We start from the raw sequence: 18,234 nt of genomic DNA, 5'->3' as shown, positions 1-18,234 counted from the left end.
AACTCCAGCAGGGTCTGGTTGGTGCTGAGCACAGTGGCCAGATCACCACAGCAGGCAGTTGTGAAACTGCAAGCCCACAACCTGCAGGAAAGAAGCACAGAGAGGGCCCTGTGTGTTTCAGACCATGTCTGTTTTGATAATTCCAACCACCAGCCCCTCTCCTGGCCTAGCCACAGTGAGAATGGCCAGAAACCCTGCCCAGAAATGGCCAATGACAGACCACTGCTGGACACACAGTCTATTCCCTGCCCTAGAAATCTGATTTCCAGTCTTTTCTGTCTTGGGTCTTCCCTATGAACCTTCTAAAGAGAAGATAAAACCAGTAGGAAATTCTGGTCATGGGGATGTTGTGAGACCATGAGCATGTGACACTGCCTGCTAGTGTTTCCATTCATGTCACCAGAGGCATAGGGCTGGATTCCAATGCCTCAGAAGCAGTGTCCAGTGCTGTGTGCCTCAGGGTTACTCAGATACCCTGGTGGCATTATCTGAAAAGGATTACACAGGCTTTACACAAAAGCTCTAACCCTCTGAATGGGTTTACTGGAGTTCCTGGACTGCATATACAAAGTAACTGACTAGAAAAGGAACTATGGGAGTCACCACATATCAACACACTACCACGGCTGCAGTGTGCTAATGGAGACTTCATGTATAACTAGAGTGAGGGGACTCCAGGTCAACACTGGGAAGGCTGTTGGAGAGAATATCCCTGGGTGTAAGCTGGTAGTCCAGAGAGTGTCTATGTAACATAAAGAGAGTAAGATTCACCCAATAGGGAGCAAGAGTCTCACTCTAGAATGAGGAATCCTTCCAGGAAGAGTGCTCTTTTTTTGCACACAAATAGATTATATGCCTGCTTACCTTCAATACATGCTCCTTTGTGTCTGTCTGTGCATACTTGAATTAGCATGTTGCATGCTGCAGAGTAGGGTGCATGGAGATGAACCTCCTTTACACTTGATTCACACAGCCTTAGCAGGGCATTCTGGTAGAATGGGATGAGCAGTGACTGACCATGAAAGAGACACATCACTCACCCCTGCAGCAGCCCTGCTCCAAGGCAATCTTAATTCCTACAAAACATATGTTCACAACAACAGTATCTCCTTAACCTCTCTGCTGGGGAGGAAAGCCAGAAATCCAGAGCCAAAAACACAACAACAGCCAAGTGCTCATGGTCAGAAAGCCAGGAGACCAACTCCCAATCCTCTTCTACAGGGATCACCATGTTGAGACCTCATCTCATGTCTGGGAAGAGCTACATTCATCTCTCAAAGGGGCCATTTCTGATGCACTGGTTGATCTGTCTCATGAAACAGGAGATGCTGTTTGGAGACACTTCTCAGAATCACTTCTGACAGGGTGACTAGGGGCAGGGTTTGGGCAGACTCTCAGACATAGAGCAATGCAGGCAGAGCCCAGCTCTGCAGTCTAGGCCCGGGACACCCAGCACACCCTGGCCCCACAGACTAGGGGGTGCTCCTGTCTTGCTGATGGTGGGACAGGGGCTGGGCTCTGGGGCCAGGCTGACCCATATCCCATACCACACAGCTGCACCTGCTGCTCCCTGAGGAGCCAAGAAAGAGCCATGCCCCCTGGCCCACCTCACACCCTCAAGGCACAAGCATATAGTGGAGCAGGACATGATCCCAGGGCTTCTGCAATCATCAGATCTGTCCCTGGCCAGAGCACTATAAAGCAGTGAACAAAGCCCTGACGTGCCTGGCCATGAGGTTCTTACCATGTAGCACTACAGAAATGGTCCAGAAGGTGATGGAGATCCAAGGGTCTGTTCCAAAAAAAAAGCAGCAAGGTCAGGGAGCTGCAGGAGTTTTATGATCCTTGCCCAAGCAGAGTTTTCCTTTTGACAGGTAACTCTGCATCTGCATCTGCGAATAATGATTTCCCAGACAATACACATGGATGACCCCAGGATAAATGTGCTCTGTGCTGAAGAAATGCTGCTCTGATAGCAGGTTTCATTCCCACAGATGACTCAGTTCACCTCCACACACTGTCCCTCTGCCCTTTCCAGCTTTGTCCTCTCTCCACCTTCAGTAGAAATCACAAAAAGTTCTCCACTTGCCTGAGGGCCAGAGTTCTCTGTCATATTCTGCCTTTGCCGTTTGCTGCTGAAGGCTCATGATTTTCCCCAGGGAGCTGGTAGGATCAGCTGCAGCTCCTGGTACTTGTCCTAAACTGGAGTTAGCTGAAGCTCAGCCTTTTCTTACCTGCCAACCCTGAGTGGAAATGCAGAGGCAAACTGTTCTCTGGACCACAGCAGCTGCTGAGCCTCAACAATCAAATAGCAAATGAACAGAAGTAACTCCTCCTGAGCAAGAACTCACTACCAACACATGTCCCAATACTTCCCTCCCAGCCCAACTACTCCTGTCCTTGTCAAGGTATTATTGGAGCCCTGTTCTCTTCAATATCTTGATATTTTACCTCTGTGAAGTGCCTTCACCTCACTCCTTTCTCCCAGATCTCAAGAGTTACTGCACAGGCATGGGTCAGTCTCAGGGTCACAGGCCAATTCCAGAAGCTGCTCTGCTGTTTCTCCATTCTCTTGAGAAATGTCTGGTCCATGGAGGTTGAGAGGAAAGTAAACAAGTTGGCAGTTGTCTCTGAGCTCTGATGTTTGATACCAATAGAAACTGGAAACATCAGTTTCTGAAGGTCTTGCAAGGAGGCCAGTGCCAAGGTCAAGCTGAATTTCTAGCCTAGCCACATTTTTGGGCTGGGGCAAAGGCTAGTATTGCTCTGTGTAAGTTTTGCTACTCACTAATTATGTTTCCTCAACTGGCATATTATTGGACCTATAGATTGTTTTCCTCTTGGACTAACAGGAGGAGTGGATATATGTTATATGTTATATGTTGAAACCTTATGTCTTTCCTTCCATATTCAGAAGGAAAGATCTGTTAAAGCAAATAAATGCCAACAGGAAGCTTGGAAGCAATTGCCCCTTTGGTAATACTGCCTACTGCTCAAAGGCAGCTTCTATGGGCAGGTGCTTTTATCTGCATCTTGCAGCCCACAATCTTCTGAGTGTGCACCCACCCTACAGATGCAAAAAAGGATCAGTTTTTGCCCTTGTGAGAAAGTGCCATGAAGGAGAATACTGCCACAAATGATGTGGTACATAACATCCTCACCATGCAACGACCCTGCTCCAGAGTTCCTGAGGCTCTAGTGACAATGCAGGGGTGCTGCAGGGCAGCTTTCCCCTTCTGCAGGTTCTGTGTCACATGGACCAGTTTGGTCTGGGGCTACCCCACTTGCAGGAGGATGTTAAAGAGCTACTGGGGACACCACCATGCTTGGGGATGGAAGGAGACCAGAGTGCTGGGCACTGCCTACAGGAATATTAACCCGGGGTCAGCAGCCAGAGTGCGAGGGAAGCAATGAAGTAGAAACTGGATGCAGGGAGAGCAGTCTAACCTGGTTTGATTGTGTGGTTGAGTCAGACTGCACAAGTGGAGTATGGCCTGCCTAACTGGATCAGTAAGGAAGCTGTTTCAAGAAGCATTTACAGTCTAGGTGGATCAACATGTCCATCTGGCCTTGGGATACCTAGGAAACAAAAGCATGATCATCATGGGTTTTGACACTAAAAGTGTGCTTCTGGGACCCAGCCTCAGAGCTGCAGGTCCTAGAGACAGTGGTTTCACCATAGAAATGTCACATGTTCTGGACAGGAGTGAGGGTTTGAACAACAACTAAACATGCTAAAGTTAGTTAAATAAATTTTGCCATGCACCCTTCTGGTGACCATTTTGGAGCTGGCAGTTCAATCAGCATCTGAAAAACATTGAGGACCCTGCTCCCCAGGAAGTGGTTAACATGTTTTTAAAAGGAAGGCGTAATTTGTCTTGCATAGCACGATTAGTCATGTGTTTTAACCACAGTTTCCTGCTTCAAGCAGGCAGCAGCTTGCAGCATGTGAGACAAAAGTAATTGTTGGGCTTTTCTAACTGCCAACTAAACAGCTATGTTATCTATCAAAACATCCTGTTGGGCCCTTCCTAGTATTGGTGAGCAGAAGATCAGCAGCATGTTCTCTCACCTTCTGAGGTCTGCACATTAATGATCATATTGCTCCTCATCTTTACTGTTTTCTCTTTAGATCCATCTCTCTTTTTGTTATGATCAACAATTTTGAGCCTGAGTAATTTGAAAGGGACATGAATTATTAAAATTCCTTTAAACGCAGGGTTTCATAGCCCTCCTTGAAGTCTCTTAAATGTGCCAAGGAGTGTCTCTTTCTCTGTGGAAAGCCCAAGATACATAAATTTAATGAAAAGGAAATCTAGGCTGTAATAGGTGGTTTTCTACTTCTCAGTGGTCACTTCATAGGACAGTGGAATTTCCAGTTTCCATCCAACTTTCAGAAGAAAGGGCATAGGGCAAACCAACAATAATAAAACTTTATTTTGGTGTATATTAAGAAAACCTAAAATGAAGGTACCATATACATAACAAAAGAGAAAAATATTCTAAAGAAGAGATGGAAATGAAAATACTGCTGTATTAGTGAATTCCTTCAGGTCCAGTGAAGTTACCTGCACTAGTAAATTACCACTAATAAAAGCTTCTAAAAATTCAAACTATACAATGCTCCCTCTGTGCATGGGATCCCTAACCAGAAAAGCATTACTTCTGTACACAATAATGTGATATGACCAGAGATGGTATTTTTAAAGCATAGCAAGTATAAATTTCAACTTTAAGTTTTCAAAACTGTATAAGCCATTTGGATGCTTCAGTGCAATGGATACAGGAGTAGGAGAGCTAAGTATTCCTGCTTAGCAGAAGGATGAGGGAAATTTCTTATGGAAATAAGAAATAACAAAAAAAATGTTCTAACAGTTAATGAAACTAAACTAGGCACGTGTTGTGCAGTATTAGCTGTCTAAGAAATCTTCCAGATGATATTAACTGAAGAGCACCTTGGAGAAGTAAAGGGACTCATAAACCTACAGGAACTGGGGTGTTTGTTTATTTTTCAGATGTTTATTGGTAGCAAAGCTGACCCGTGGTGTTTAAAATATCCATCTGTGTTCTTTTCTGCTCTTCTTCAGCCCATTGCTGGCTCACTTATCAAGTACCTGAAAGAGCAAACAATGTTTGGTTTAAATTCTTATTCACATTTAATGCAGTGGTGCCAAGTTTCTGTTAATCTGCAATGGATTGGAATGGGGGTTTTTGTCATTCTCCTCCTCCTTTTTCAGTTCCCTTTTTTCCAATTTGTTGGCTTTTTGGATTCTCCCTTTACAGTTCTTGCTGATCTGAACATTTATCCACACTTTGTTCTCTGCCACTTGAAACAACCAAGAGAAGATTTCTGATAGAACCTTCGATGCTCTGGACTAGTATGGTGCAAAGGCAATTTGGGGATGAGGTTTTAGGGATTATCCAATGGAAACTAGAACAGCTGAACTGATGTCACTCCTCGTGGAATTACAGAATGCAAAGCCAAGTGGTCACTACTTGCACTTGCCTCCTGTGTTCTCAGGGACTGAGTTATGTATTTCCTACCTCAGCAGAGAAACAGCTTGACACTCATGATTGTATTGAAAGCGATGCTTTTTGCCAGCAGGACTCTCAAAAACAAAACAGATATGAACAGCATATTCACTTTCTCCGTTTTGACATCTGCTTTAAAAAGAAGAAAAGGGAAGAGAGTGTGATCTTGATATTATCCCCATGCCCTACCCCGACCCCCCTCACAAAAAAGAAGGAAAATCCACACATCATAGGTTGATGAGGGAAGCAGGAATGAAGGAAATTGTGACAGATGAATGTATAAACTGCAGGGAACAGAGGAGATATTCTGCCCAGTGAGGAATTTATTTCTCATGGAAATGTCAGTTATGTAGTCTGTTTAACCTGGAAGAGCAGGTTATTTCTATATCTATATTTTAAATTCTGATATTTCTGCACCGGAGAAAGCAATTTTTAATGTCTTAGTGTTGAGTCCACAAAAAGTACAGCTTATTCCTTAAGAATTACCTACAGTTCAGTCATTTCTGTACTAAAGACAATGCATTCTCATACATTGTTACTAAATCCTCAATAAAGAACCATGCTCAGTTGTTCCTTTAGACAACTAACCTTTTGTAGAGGCATCTGTAACATTGCAAGCAATAGCTGTTTCAAACTCTTCAGTTTTTTCATCTGCTGAATAATTGAGAGACACTATAAATTGTATCCAAGCTATATAAAACAAAAATTACAGAAAACATACCTATAGTTCATTTCACAGCAATAGATAAAAAGTATTGGAGAATCAGATGGCAGGTCATTAATTCTGAGATTAATTTGTAGATAAAAATTAGCTTTCTACATGTCATTGCAGGAAAAAAAAAATAAATACAGGACTGGTGAGCCTTATTTTCTCTCTTCTCTGAAATGAATTTTACTATAGGAAAAAAAAAAAAAAAAAAAAAAAAAAGTAACCAAAAGATTTTTGGGGTATAAAAAATAAAAATAAAATCACCTTTTTATTTTGTGTTTTCATAAATGTTATTTTCAACTTTCTTCTACCATGAATGTATACTCAAGTCCCTTGAATTAGTTTGCCTTAGATAAAGGTAGACTAGCAAATATTAGAGTTTTGGAGGGGTTTCGTTGATGGGATGGTAGGGGGTTTGTTTGTTTGGGTTTTTTTTCTATTTTGGGAAGAAAACTCCAAGTGCTTAAATAATTTAATTAAGGTCATGTATGCTCAGTACTTTTGAATATTGTCCTCACCTAAGAACCCAAATATCTTTCTGACTGTCCTTACTTGTTTCTGCTAGGTTCTCAAAAGGAAAGAAAAAATCTTGGAAGATTCATCTCCCAGAATTACATTGCATTTGGACCACAACACTGTACCTGGCAGAATTATGCTGGCTGTAGTCTTGTTGCCCTTGTGCATAGCCTTACAGGTCACCTTTGCATCTGGTTTCACTCGAGTTACCTTCATAGTACTATACAACCCCTCAGATGTGACAACAGGGGCCTTCAGATCATATGAAATGTCACTCTCGGGCACATCAAGGCTGATGCTCTTAGGGTAGAAAGTCCTTGCCAAACAAGCCATGTTCAGTTTGTTGTCATACTGTTTGAGTTCCTTTGATTTAAGTACAATGACTTCTGGAGAAGCTTCTTCTTGACTTACTGAAAAAGAAGTACCAGACTTTATTTTCTGCATACTTTCTGAGAGCTAAATCATTTACAGTTCAGATATAGTCCAGCCATGTCTGCACCCTAAGAGCTGAGTGTCTTTCTGTGTTTATTTCTTCTTTCTGCTTCCCAAATAGCAGATCAAAGACAGAAAGGATATATAAGGGTGGCATTTTCATTAGAGCTTCTAGCCCCTTGGAATCCTAAGCTTGTTTTTGCCAGAATATATATAACTGAATTCCTTTAACTGAGCAATCTTGTAAGAATACAGAACAAATATTATTATCATATTATTATTCAATATTATTATATAATATAATCATATAATATTATATAATAACATATCATATAATATAATGATATATAATATAATGATATAATCATATCATATAACCAATATTATTATCATATTATATTTTAATTCATAACAATTTAGACACTAAGAAGAACATTTGCTTCAAGGGTAGACTTATATACTTTTAACATGATACATACTAAAAGATCCTTCTTTTTATTACCTAAAAATCCTTTACCTGATGAGGCTAAAAGACTTAACCATAGCATACAGGGAGAGAAGCCAGTTTGTTACTCCACTCTACAATGCTATTCCAAGGAGTGGGATTACTTGCAGATATAAAATAATGTTGCTAAAATGGAAGATAAGGTTAAATCTTTCACTAAGAAATATTCAGTCTCAAGGAGGTTTTCTTTTCAATTCTATTATTTGAAAGTTTCTGTAATATTTCTATTTGGAACTTGACCCAGGCATATAAATATCTCTTAAAAAGAGAATAGTGTTATGTGTACTCTGGAGAGGTTTCCAAGTCATGAGACTGTCTCATCGCATAATGCTGAGCCATCCTAAAGAGCAACAGAGAAGTTTAGTGCCATTCAAAATACACCATTTATTCTGTCTTCTTTCTGTCTGTCCCTTCTGAAAGAAACAGATGTCTTGTAGATCCTTAGGACATCTTTTTACTTTTGGGTGGAGTGGGAGGTGAGCAGTTCTATTTGTATTGCACACAAAAACCAATTAATAAACTTAAGCAAATAATTGTTCTTTCCCCTCCTCTTAATCTTACAAAATCACAGAATTGGATATATATTCCATCCTCTTGTGGACCTTGGCTTACTCCTGTGAGAAGTATACAGGAAAGAAACCAAGTAATCTGTAAGCCATTCTATTATTGAATTCTCAGGAGAAGATACCTCAAAAAACTGTGTAGAGATTAAAGAATGTTTTCTTTGTCTTTTGTTCTTGTTGATTTTCAGGAGGCCCAGCTCCTGCAGTGTTCTTAATGGTTTTAAAGTCCTTTTGAATATCTTCCACATCAATGAATAAACAAAACAAAAACAACCACCGAAAGAGTCAGGATAGCAGCTTTATAGAAACATGGAAAATCTATTTTTGTCTTTGGAGGAATCAATAGTTTCTGAAGCCTACTGTTTTCAGATAGACTTTTTTTCCCTCTTTCCTGAAGAACAGGAGTCATGACACAGCCAATTACTGATTACCAGTTACCAAATAGTGATTACCAATACTGATAGCCAATTCCTCTGTTTTAAAAGACATGCAAGATACTTCCTGTGTAGAAACTGAACCTCACATTAGGGTTGATTTATTTGTCTAAAAAGGCAATACCATTATTTAGACTTACACCCACCAATAACTTTTGTTGATTGATTGTTCATGGTAGAATATCTTCTGACAAGTTTAAATTATTGTAGATTGAAGCTGGACTGATGGAAGCTAATGGTACCTTGCTGTCCTACTTTTGCAAATGATTTTTTCAAAATAGTATCTTTGGATTCCCTATTCCTACAGGACTTAAAGCTGCATTTATCTGCCCCAAAATAGGCAGGTAAGATGCCCTAAAGATTTCAAGGCAGCTGTATATCCATATGGGGTTTACAGATGTGAGCTACCACCTAAGAGAATCCCATGCCTGTCTGGGGAGTGTGTGTGTTCAGGTGGTGGTATGCAAATGAATGTTTTAGGACAGTAAAAATCAACCAAATAAACTCATCCATTGCTCCCACTTTCACAGTCACACAAAAGCTGAAGAAGATAGTCCATCCTTATGAAGAACAGGTTCAGAAGAGTGCCATTTCAAGCAGTTCCTGCAAAAAATATCCCCTCTTTCCATGGGAAATACTTTCTCCTGAAACTCTTTACATGTCCTTTTTTTCCTTCCATACACCTTAGTGTTTACACAAAAGAAAGCAAGCAACTACTTTCACCTTATACTGAAGCTGGGCTAAGACACCACTGGGTATAAATAGTCTTAAATTTAGCAGTGCAGCTACAGGAGAGAGGATCTGGGGAGTAATCAACATAGCTAGGAAACTATCTTTGTTGTTCCTGAAAAGCTTTGTTAACTAAACATGAACTGAAGACTCACTGGCTGGACAGCACATGTTCGAGAGATCTGAGGCAGCAGAAATTTCTCATTATGCTGTCACATCACACAATTCCTTTGTCCACCCCACTGCAAACTTAAGAAATACATTAGTAGTAAAAAAAGTGGAACTTACTTGGCTCAACTGAAAAAGTGATCCCAGCTCCGAATACAAGCTTGTCTGTTGCCACACTGATTGCATGTAGTCAGATAAACCCACTTTCTTCACCACAATCAAAGGTGGAATAAATGCCTGCAGTTCATCCAAAGGATCTATCAATAGACTGCCATAAAAGTGCTCCAAAGTCATCACTGTTTCCAAAATCATGAGGGGAGAAAACAATTATTTCATAGTAGAGTGACTTGAAACAACCTGATCCAAGCTAAAGCTTTTAAACCCCTTTTATTTTCTATTAGCTCAGTAAAGCAGTACACTTCCAAAACAAATGCTCATATGAAATCTTCAGTTTTCATCTTCAACACATTTCCTTTTTCCTTTCTTCCTCAAAATGTATTGTTCCTTTTGCAGTCTCAGGTTTTTGTATGAGACCGTACAGTGTTTGTGTCACTGTGCTACTCCAAGTTCTCAACACTGTGATACACTTAGTTTCAAAAAGTGCCTCTTCCTTCCCTTTTACTGTACAGTATTTCATAAGAGACAGGTAGTCATATGGGTTTTATATGGAGTTAAACATGCCATGCCTAGGTTTCTGAACTGGTCTACATTGTATGAGGTGAGACAAGATAAGAATGAATCTCCCTCAGCAATTCTGGAAAGACTAAAAGAAGCAAAAAAAAAAAAAAAAAAAAAAAAAAAAAAAACAACAACCAAAAAAACCCCACAAAACCAACAGAAAGAAAACCAACAACCTGATTTGAGAGTATAAACTCAGGCAGCTCATATATAATTGGCTTTGCTTTTTATAGAACAATCAGTACCAGATATAAGAAAGAAACTGAATCACAAATTTTTGAAATATAAAATCTTGGAGGAGTGTGAATCTGAGTATAAAACTCTAATTATACCAGTCAGAAAACCATCGGGTAAATATAGGATAGTGCAAGACTTCAGAGCAGTGAATCAAATAGTTAAGGGTATATATCCTATAGCAGCAAATCCTTACATGCTGTTAACAGCTTTAAAGGAGACTATCAGTGGTTTAAAGTGCTCGATTTAAAAGATGCTTTCTTTTGTATACCTTGGAGAAGGAAAACAGAAAATTGTTTGCTTTTGAGTGGGAGAATCCACAAACAGGACAAAGATGCAGTTGACATGGACACGACTACCCCAAGGATTTAAAAATAGCCTGATAATTTTTGAAAAACAGCTGGCAAAGAAGCTTGAAACACGAAAACGGTACAAACCAAAACCTGGACATTTGCTTTTACAATACGTGGATAACACACTGATTGCTACAGAAGAAAGATTTACCTACATACAGGTAACAATGGATCTTTTTAATTTTCTGGCACTAAAAAAAAAAAAAAAAAAAAAAAAAAAAAACCCACCCAAATAGCATGTCAGACTGTGATATATTTGGACTTTAAGATTTCAAAAGGGCAGCAACAATTAGGAACAGAACACTGAGAAGCTATGTAAACCAAAAAAAAAAAAAAAAATTAATGAACTCTGAGTATTCTTAGGAATGACAGCGTGCTGCTACCTCTGGATCATGAATTATGGTCTAACAGCTAAACTGCTATGTGAGGCTCACAGAACTCTCCTTTTACATGGGCCCACAGCAACAATGGGCTGTCACAGAATTGAAACACATTCTAATGTCTGCACCTGCCTTAGGACTTCTGGACATAACCAAAGACTTTCAGCTGTTTATTCATGAAAGACAATGCCTGGCACTGGGTGTGCTGACTCAGAAGATGGGAAGTTGGAAATGACCTGTCTGATACTTCCCTAAACAACTGGACACAGTGAGTAAAGGTTGGCCAAACAGCCTTCGAGCTGTGGCTGCAACAGTGATGCTCATACAGGAAGCTCAGAAATTGACTTTGTGAAAACAATAACAGTCTATGTCCCACAGATGGTGATAACTGTTTTGGAACGGAAGGGGGGACATTGGCTATCTCTGAGCTGAATGATGAAGTACCAGATAGCACTGACTGAACAAGATTATGTGATTCTAAAAACCAGTAACTGGTAAATCCTGCAGTGTTTTTAAGTTCCACACAGGAAGAAGAGCAACTGGAGCAGGACTGCTTGGCTACTATTGAGTATGTTTATTCCAGTCGAGAAGATCTGAAGGATGTACCATTGGAGCAGCCAGACTGGGAATTGTATACAGACGGCAGCATCTTTATGGAGCAAGGAGTTTGATATGCTGGATATGCGGTAACAACAGACACCACAGTTATAGAAGCAAAGGCACTGACGAGTACCACATCAACTCAAAAGGCAGAACTCATTGCTTTGATTCGAGCTTTAGAACTAAGTGAAAAGAAGAAAGTAAATATTTGGACAGACTCAAAGTATGCTTTGGGGTGGTACATGTCCATGGAGCTTTGTGGAAAGAAAGGGGATTTTTATCCTCTCAGGGATCAAATATTAAACATTAAAGGAAATTTTACAATTATTACAATCAGTTCAAAAACCAGATCAAGTAGCAATCATGCACTGTAAATCACACCAAATTGAAAATACAAAAAAAAAATAAAATTTATTAGATACAATTGGGCTGTCTGAACAGCAAGAAAAATAGCAAAGGAACAAACATTCCAAATGGCATTAATTCCCTCAAAACAGTAACTCTTCTGAGGGAAAGACCAAAATATTCAGTAGAAGATGAAAAGATTAGGTCAATTTTTGAATGGTAAGAAAAATTTTGCAGGATGGTACATAACTCGTCATGGACAAGTAGTAGTTCCACCTTTATTAATGAGAGAATAATGCAAACCAAACATCAAGGATGTTATTGGGGAGCAGAAGCTTTAGTAACTTCTTTACAAAAACAAGTTATATCTGTCAAGATGATAGACATGGCTAAATTAATAACTGCAAAATATGAAGTATGTTTAAGAAATAATCCAGTAACTACGAAAAGAGTTCAAATGAGTAAATTAAAATCTAGTACAGAGCCTGGGGATTATTGGCAAGTAGATTTTTCAGAATTACCTAGACAAAATGGGTACCGATACATTCTGGTGGGGGTTGATACTTTTACAGGATGGCCAGAAGGTTTTCCCTGTTGCACCACACAAGCCAATGAAGTAGTAAGGTAGTTAATGAGAAAAATAATTCCAAGATTTGGAGTTCCTATTAGAATTTTGTATGACAAATGTCCACACTTTGTTGCAGAAATAGTTCAAAATGTTAGCAAAATTCTGGGTATCACTTGGGATTTGCATATTCCATGGAGGCCACAATCCAGTGGAATAGTAGGAAGAATGAACCAGAATTTTAAAAAGGCAAATAAGTAACATCTGTCAAGAGACTAATTCAAAGTGGCCTCAAGCACTTCTACTTGAGAACACGATGACACTAGACATGCTTCTGTTAAAAGAGCATGGAGTGTGTGGATATCTGAAAGATAGATTAGATCATTGCTGCATTCATATCCCAAATGTTACACAGGATGTAGAACATGACTTAGATCTGTTAGGCAAAATCGAAAAAGAAACAGAAACCATTCGAGAAAATTGGTCAAAAGATTTACTAGGAAAATTTTTAGTGGATTATGATGTAATTTGTGATTTTGGCTGAAATACTTAATCAAAATTCTATTTTTGCTATTAATTGTCCTTTTGATGATTATATTGGTAACATACAGTTTACTAATAGTCTTGCAATATATCATAAAATTATAAGAGAAGTACCCACTATAACACCAGACTACAGCCCACCACCACCATCATCTGACAAGACAAACTTTGACTTCAAAGATAAAAATGAATAAAAGTGTGAAAGTACTGAAATGATTTTCAACACTTTCAAAGGGGGGAAATGTTACTGATTTTATTATCAATTAAAATTAAATTGTTTGATTTTAATATAAATATAGAATTAGGGGATATATTAGTAAAAATAATTGTACACTTATTGTATTTTGAATCTAGTAACTGACTGCTACTCTAAAATCCCCTGTACAGCCCTGTACTAAGGCTGAAGGGGCTGGTCATAATTGTTTAGTAGGAACGGTTAGAACCTAGGTAACAAAACATGATGTGATTTGTAAACTGATTTATAATACATACATAGGACTAGAAGAATGCAAGTAGTTGTCGAGGTCCAGGATTAATGGGAACTGAGGGCAGTGACCGTAACAGCTTGCAGGTACCTGCCAAGAAAACCGTGTCCTTGAGCAAAAGGTAATTCCAGCAGGGGGAGATCGCGACCACCAACTCATGGACCACCTACTCACATTACACCCCAGACCCATTTCTAGACATTTCTAACCTCTACTGCGCAGAGTTGGAAGTAGGAGGAGAATATGTTAATGATTTCTTGGAAGTTGTATGCTTATGTATGAAGACTTAATGAATATGTATAAGTATGTATAAGTAAGTTCTATATAAGGTGTATGATTCTGGTGCCTGGCACGTGTTGTTGGTGAGAGCACTCCCCTACACGTCCGGCCGTCAATAAAGAAGTGTCTGCTTATCTGCATCACATTGGTGTCGATAAGTTATTTTTATCCCGGATTTCGGTGACACTTTCACAATACAGCTTTTAAAACACCTGGTCTGCAAGGCTATAAATCATCCTCACCAAACAGTCTAACAATGGAACCTCCTCTATCAGTGTAATTGGTTGTATGGTTACTTTAAACTAAATCCTGGATCTCTGTGACTACTTAAAACATTACACCGCTATCTTTTATTTAAAAAACCCCGATATTTCTGTGAGATTCCATTTATTGATTAATCCTAATCATTCCTTATCAAAATCGCCAAAAATCATCAACTCAAATTAATAACAAATCAGTAACAATCTGTAACACCTGCACCTGAAGACTCATGTGAAGCTTAATATGCCAGTGAAGATAAATTTTGTTTGAATACATTCCTCGTGTAGGATGGACATCAAAACAGCTGTCTCTTCAGTAATTACTAAGGAAGAAAAGCTGTGGTGTCTGGATACTGTCTGGCTCTTACTGAAGATGCTATAAAAGACAATCTTGCTATGCAAGGATGTAAACACAGCCATATAATACAAGCCAATTGCCTTTAATTGAAACTTTAATCACTGGGTTTGTGTATGTGTATAATGTAATCACTAGGGTATGTGTATGAGTACTTCCCCCACCACAGACAGTGTTTGAACAGAGCAATACTTGAAAATGGACATGCCATGGTTTTCTTACACTGAAGTAATAACCTTAAACTAATCTCACATTAAGAGCATTATACGGAAAAAAGCCGACCTGGGTACAGATGGGCACAGGTAGTGTACCAAGGAAATATGATATAATACTGCTCTCTAACTGTTGTCAAGATGGAAGAGGGCAAGAAGGAAGATAAATTTATTAACATCCTAAAAAAAACTTACATGTGCAGGAAGATGATAAGGCAATTGTCATTTAGTATAGGATTGATCTACCCAAGTGAAAGGGACAGCAAGGAGAAAGGGTGCAAAACTTTTAGTCTGATCATCTACTGCGGTGGGCAGAGGAAGCAAGCAGCCGATTCAATGTGAATGATAGAGCAAGCTTCAGCTTTATTGAAAGAAATCACACCTTATATAAGCACTCTACAATAATCATGCACACTACTCCCAAATTTATTGGATACATGTAAAAGGCTACATTATAATATCCCAGCCCCTTGTGGCATTTCAGGTATGCATAAACACCTTCCCTCTTCTGAACCTGTTTTTCTCCCAGAGCTGTTTTTCTATCACCCCCAAGATCATAATGTACCTCAGTTTCTCTCTTTGTTAACATAACGGTCCTTTGTTAGCATAACTGTACCCTGGGTTTTTTCCTTTGTTTACCTCAGATGGCTGCAATCAGCTTCTGCAGAGACCCATGGCCTTGCTCTCTGCAAGCCATTCTTCAACAATTCCCCCTTTTTCTTTTTGTGCAGGCTGCACAAGCATAAATTTACTAATATTTCTCATTATACAACTATATGCTATTTTAATAATTACTACAATCAATAATACTATTCCTTATCACCCCAATAAAGATACCCTATTAAGTACAAAGCATCCCATATCACCTATATTTAAGGGATATGACTAAATACTACAAAATAAACAGTGAGGAAATTATGGAATAGCACACTTAATTAACATAAGTACTAACATTCAGATCCGCAATTGCTAGGGAATCCTGGATATAGTAAGAATTTAGAGTGCCCTTCCTCGGAAACTGGAAACCCTACATGATGCTTCCATCCATAGGTGAAGCATCCAAAGTCGCTGCAAGCAGGTCCAGCCCTTAAAGCAACAGGCCAAAATAACTGGCAACTTTCTTTGAGCGGAAGCATCTGATCTCATCCTCCTGTTGGGTTCCACCCCGAGCCTGGCCAGCACTCCAGGGGGAAAAACCAAGGGAGTTTCTAAATAAGGTTAAACACTTGAGCTCTTTATTCTTAATATTGCTAAACAAAGTTGAATACACACATTCTTATAGTATTTCATCCTTATTAATAACTATATTTTATCTAAAGTACATCTTGCATAAGTGACTAGTAAGCTTATGTATTTCATTAAGAAGTTACAATTACTGTTAGCGTTTTCTCTTAAAAGAATTGGCAACTGTAGTGTGGTTTGTCCCGTTGCAGTAGCAAACATTACTAAGACATTCTGCTTGAATGATCGGTCGAAGAGATCACAAACTGTCAGGACAGGGACACCCACAGCACCCACAGCTGGATCCTGAGTGCTGGCTGCCTCTCACGCCTCAGGTGTGGTTGCACACACCTTGCCGGTGACCATTGGAGACTGAGACCTGTGGAGACACAAGCATAACCTCTTCCCTAGGTTATTAAAGAAAATGGTCCTTCCCAGTTACCCCTTTCTATGTTTTGTTAACACTTGAGCTTTGCTCTGGACTACTTGTTGATCTAGTATATGTGATAGAAGACGGCACCTGTAACACAGGGGAGATGTTTAAAATGTTAATGAATATAATACCTTATTTAGCCTTTTGTGAGGTGTAGATTGATACCTTGCATCTTGCCCCTTTGTTGTTGTTGTTGCTGTAATAGATGCTTTAGCTTGTGTCGCGGATGAAAGTATTGACACGGTAATGATTTAGGAAAATAATCTAGATTTATTAATAACTAACAACTATTTGTCAATGCAAAATATACAGAAAAGTGACTTATTCAGGTTCTAAAATGACAATATTCACTCTAACTTACTTAACGGTACCTTAATTTATACACATATATACATGCGCATACACAAACCAGACATACACATACAGGAACAAAGGGATTTGGATTCAGTAAAATGAACACAAAAGGGACAAGCACACAGGAACAAGGGTAAGGGTACGTACCCACACACACACACACCCCCCAATAAACAGGTGAAATAGAAGCTAGCCCAAAGAAAATTTCCCTCTCGAGTTTAGAGCAAATACTCACAACACCTTGGCATTCCTCAATGGGCAATAATTGAGACTCGAGTGGGTGGACTTCGCCCTGGCCTTCCGTCTGGAGCAGACAACACCTTAAGGGTTTTGGTACCTGAGAGGCGTCCCAGCTCAGGGGAGATGCAGGTCACAAGCCCACTGCGATCCAGGAGAGCTCAAAGGGTCTCTCTGATGGTCGCAGTTTATAGGGTCCAAGATAATTTACTTTTGTCAAATACTATCTGGTGCCTTCCGGCAGTTGCACAAGAATTTGAATAACATGCAACTCTGTTACTGTTCCATCTGATCACATCCCAGGCACAGGTGTGTCAGGCCATCAGGAGATGATGGGCCATTATAACCTTTTCCAAGCAATTGGGATGGGCAGGAGCCAGGCTCCTCAAGGTTATCAGTCCTTATCTCCACAGATTGGTGTATGGCCTGGGGGAATGTGGATGGAATCACACCTGGCACCAGGCAGCCCAACAAGGAGGGCAGGGAGGGGTAAGAATTGCACCACCAAAATCCACCCCGTGACTAAAGTCAATTTATCTTGTCCCTAGAGTGGCAGTGTGGTTGCCTCTTGCCTCTATGCCTATACACAGAGGATGCCATTATTTAATTATAATTGAAGGAAATTTTGTGTTTGATTAACTTCAGGAAAAAAAAAATAAATTTGGGATAGTATACACACAGGGATACTTTTGTAACCGAGCAATTTGTTTAACCATTCTCCAATGAGAGAATGGTTAAACTCCATGAGCAGTAAACATACTAAAATTAGAATTAAGAAAATCATGACTGAGTGGAACATGGAATTAAACAGTTCTGTTGTGGTTTGTGACCATCCAAATAAGCTTTCCCACCATTGATGTTCTCCATCCCTTTTGACTTGTTAGCAGATGATGTATTTATTCTATATCATGTTAGACCATGGTAAGAGTATTTTGTCCAGTTTTCATATAGCATGTGAATGGATAGGCTGCAGAGGTTCTTATATAGAAGATGAGGGTTGTTTCCACAGTGCTGCTGATAGGCTTGCTGGATGTGGTGTTTGTTTCCACGATGTCGTTGGTGGAGTTGGTTATTTCTGAAAAGGAAAGAAAAGAGAACTCTCGGGGGGGAGG

General features: G+C 39.6%; 1 protein-coding gene across 1 annotated transcript in view; it reads right to left on the bottom strand.

Annotated features, from left to right (window-relative positions):
• Positions 1-5,545: 5,545 nt before the first annotated feature.
• The window catches only part of LOC113485949 (immunoglobulin delta heavy chain-like), a 40,112-nt gene continuing 27,423 nt past the window's right edge, over positions 5,546-18,234 (bottom strand). Inside the window, exons 5-8 of the mRNA XM_026859421.1 lie at positions 9,705-9,764; positions 6,883-7,163; positions 6,121-6,183; positions 5,546-5,661 (exon numbers count right to left, since the gene is read on the bottom strand). Coding sequence (XP_026715222.1) covers positions 5,546-5,661; positions 6,121-6,183; positions 6,883-7,163; positions 9,705-9,764 — 520 coding nt within the window. The remainder of the gene's footprint in view (positions 5,662-6,120; positions 6,184-6,882; positions 7,164-9,704; positions 9,765-18,234) is intronic.

Source organism: Athene cunicularia (genome assembly GCF_003259725.1).
Source record: "Athene cunicularia isolate RWA chromosome 14 unlocalized genomic scaffold, athCun1 chr14_part3, whole genome shotgun sequence".
NCBI lineage: Eukaryota > Metazoa > Chordata > Aves > Strigiformes > Strigidae > Athene > Athene cunicularia.
The sequence above is the reverse complement of the archived record's forward strand: the minus strand, read 5'-3'. Positions and strand labels throughout refer to the sequence as shown.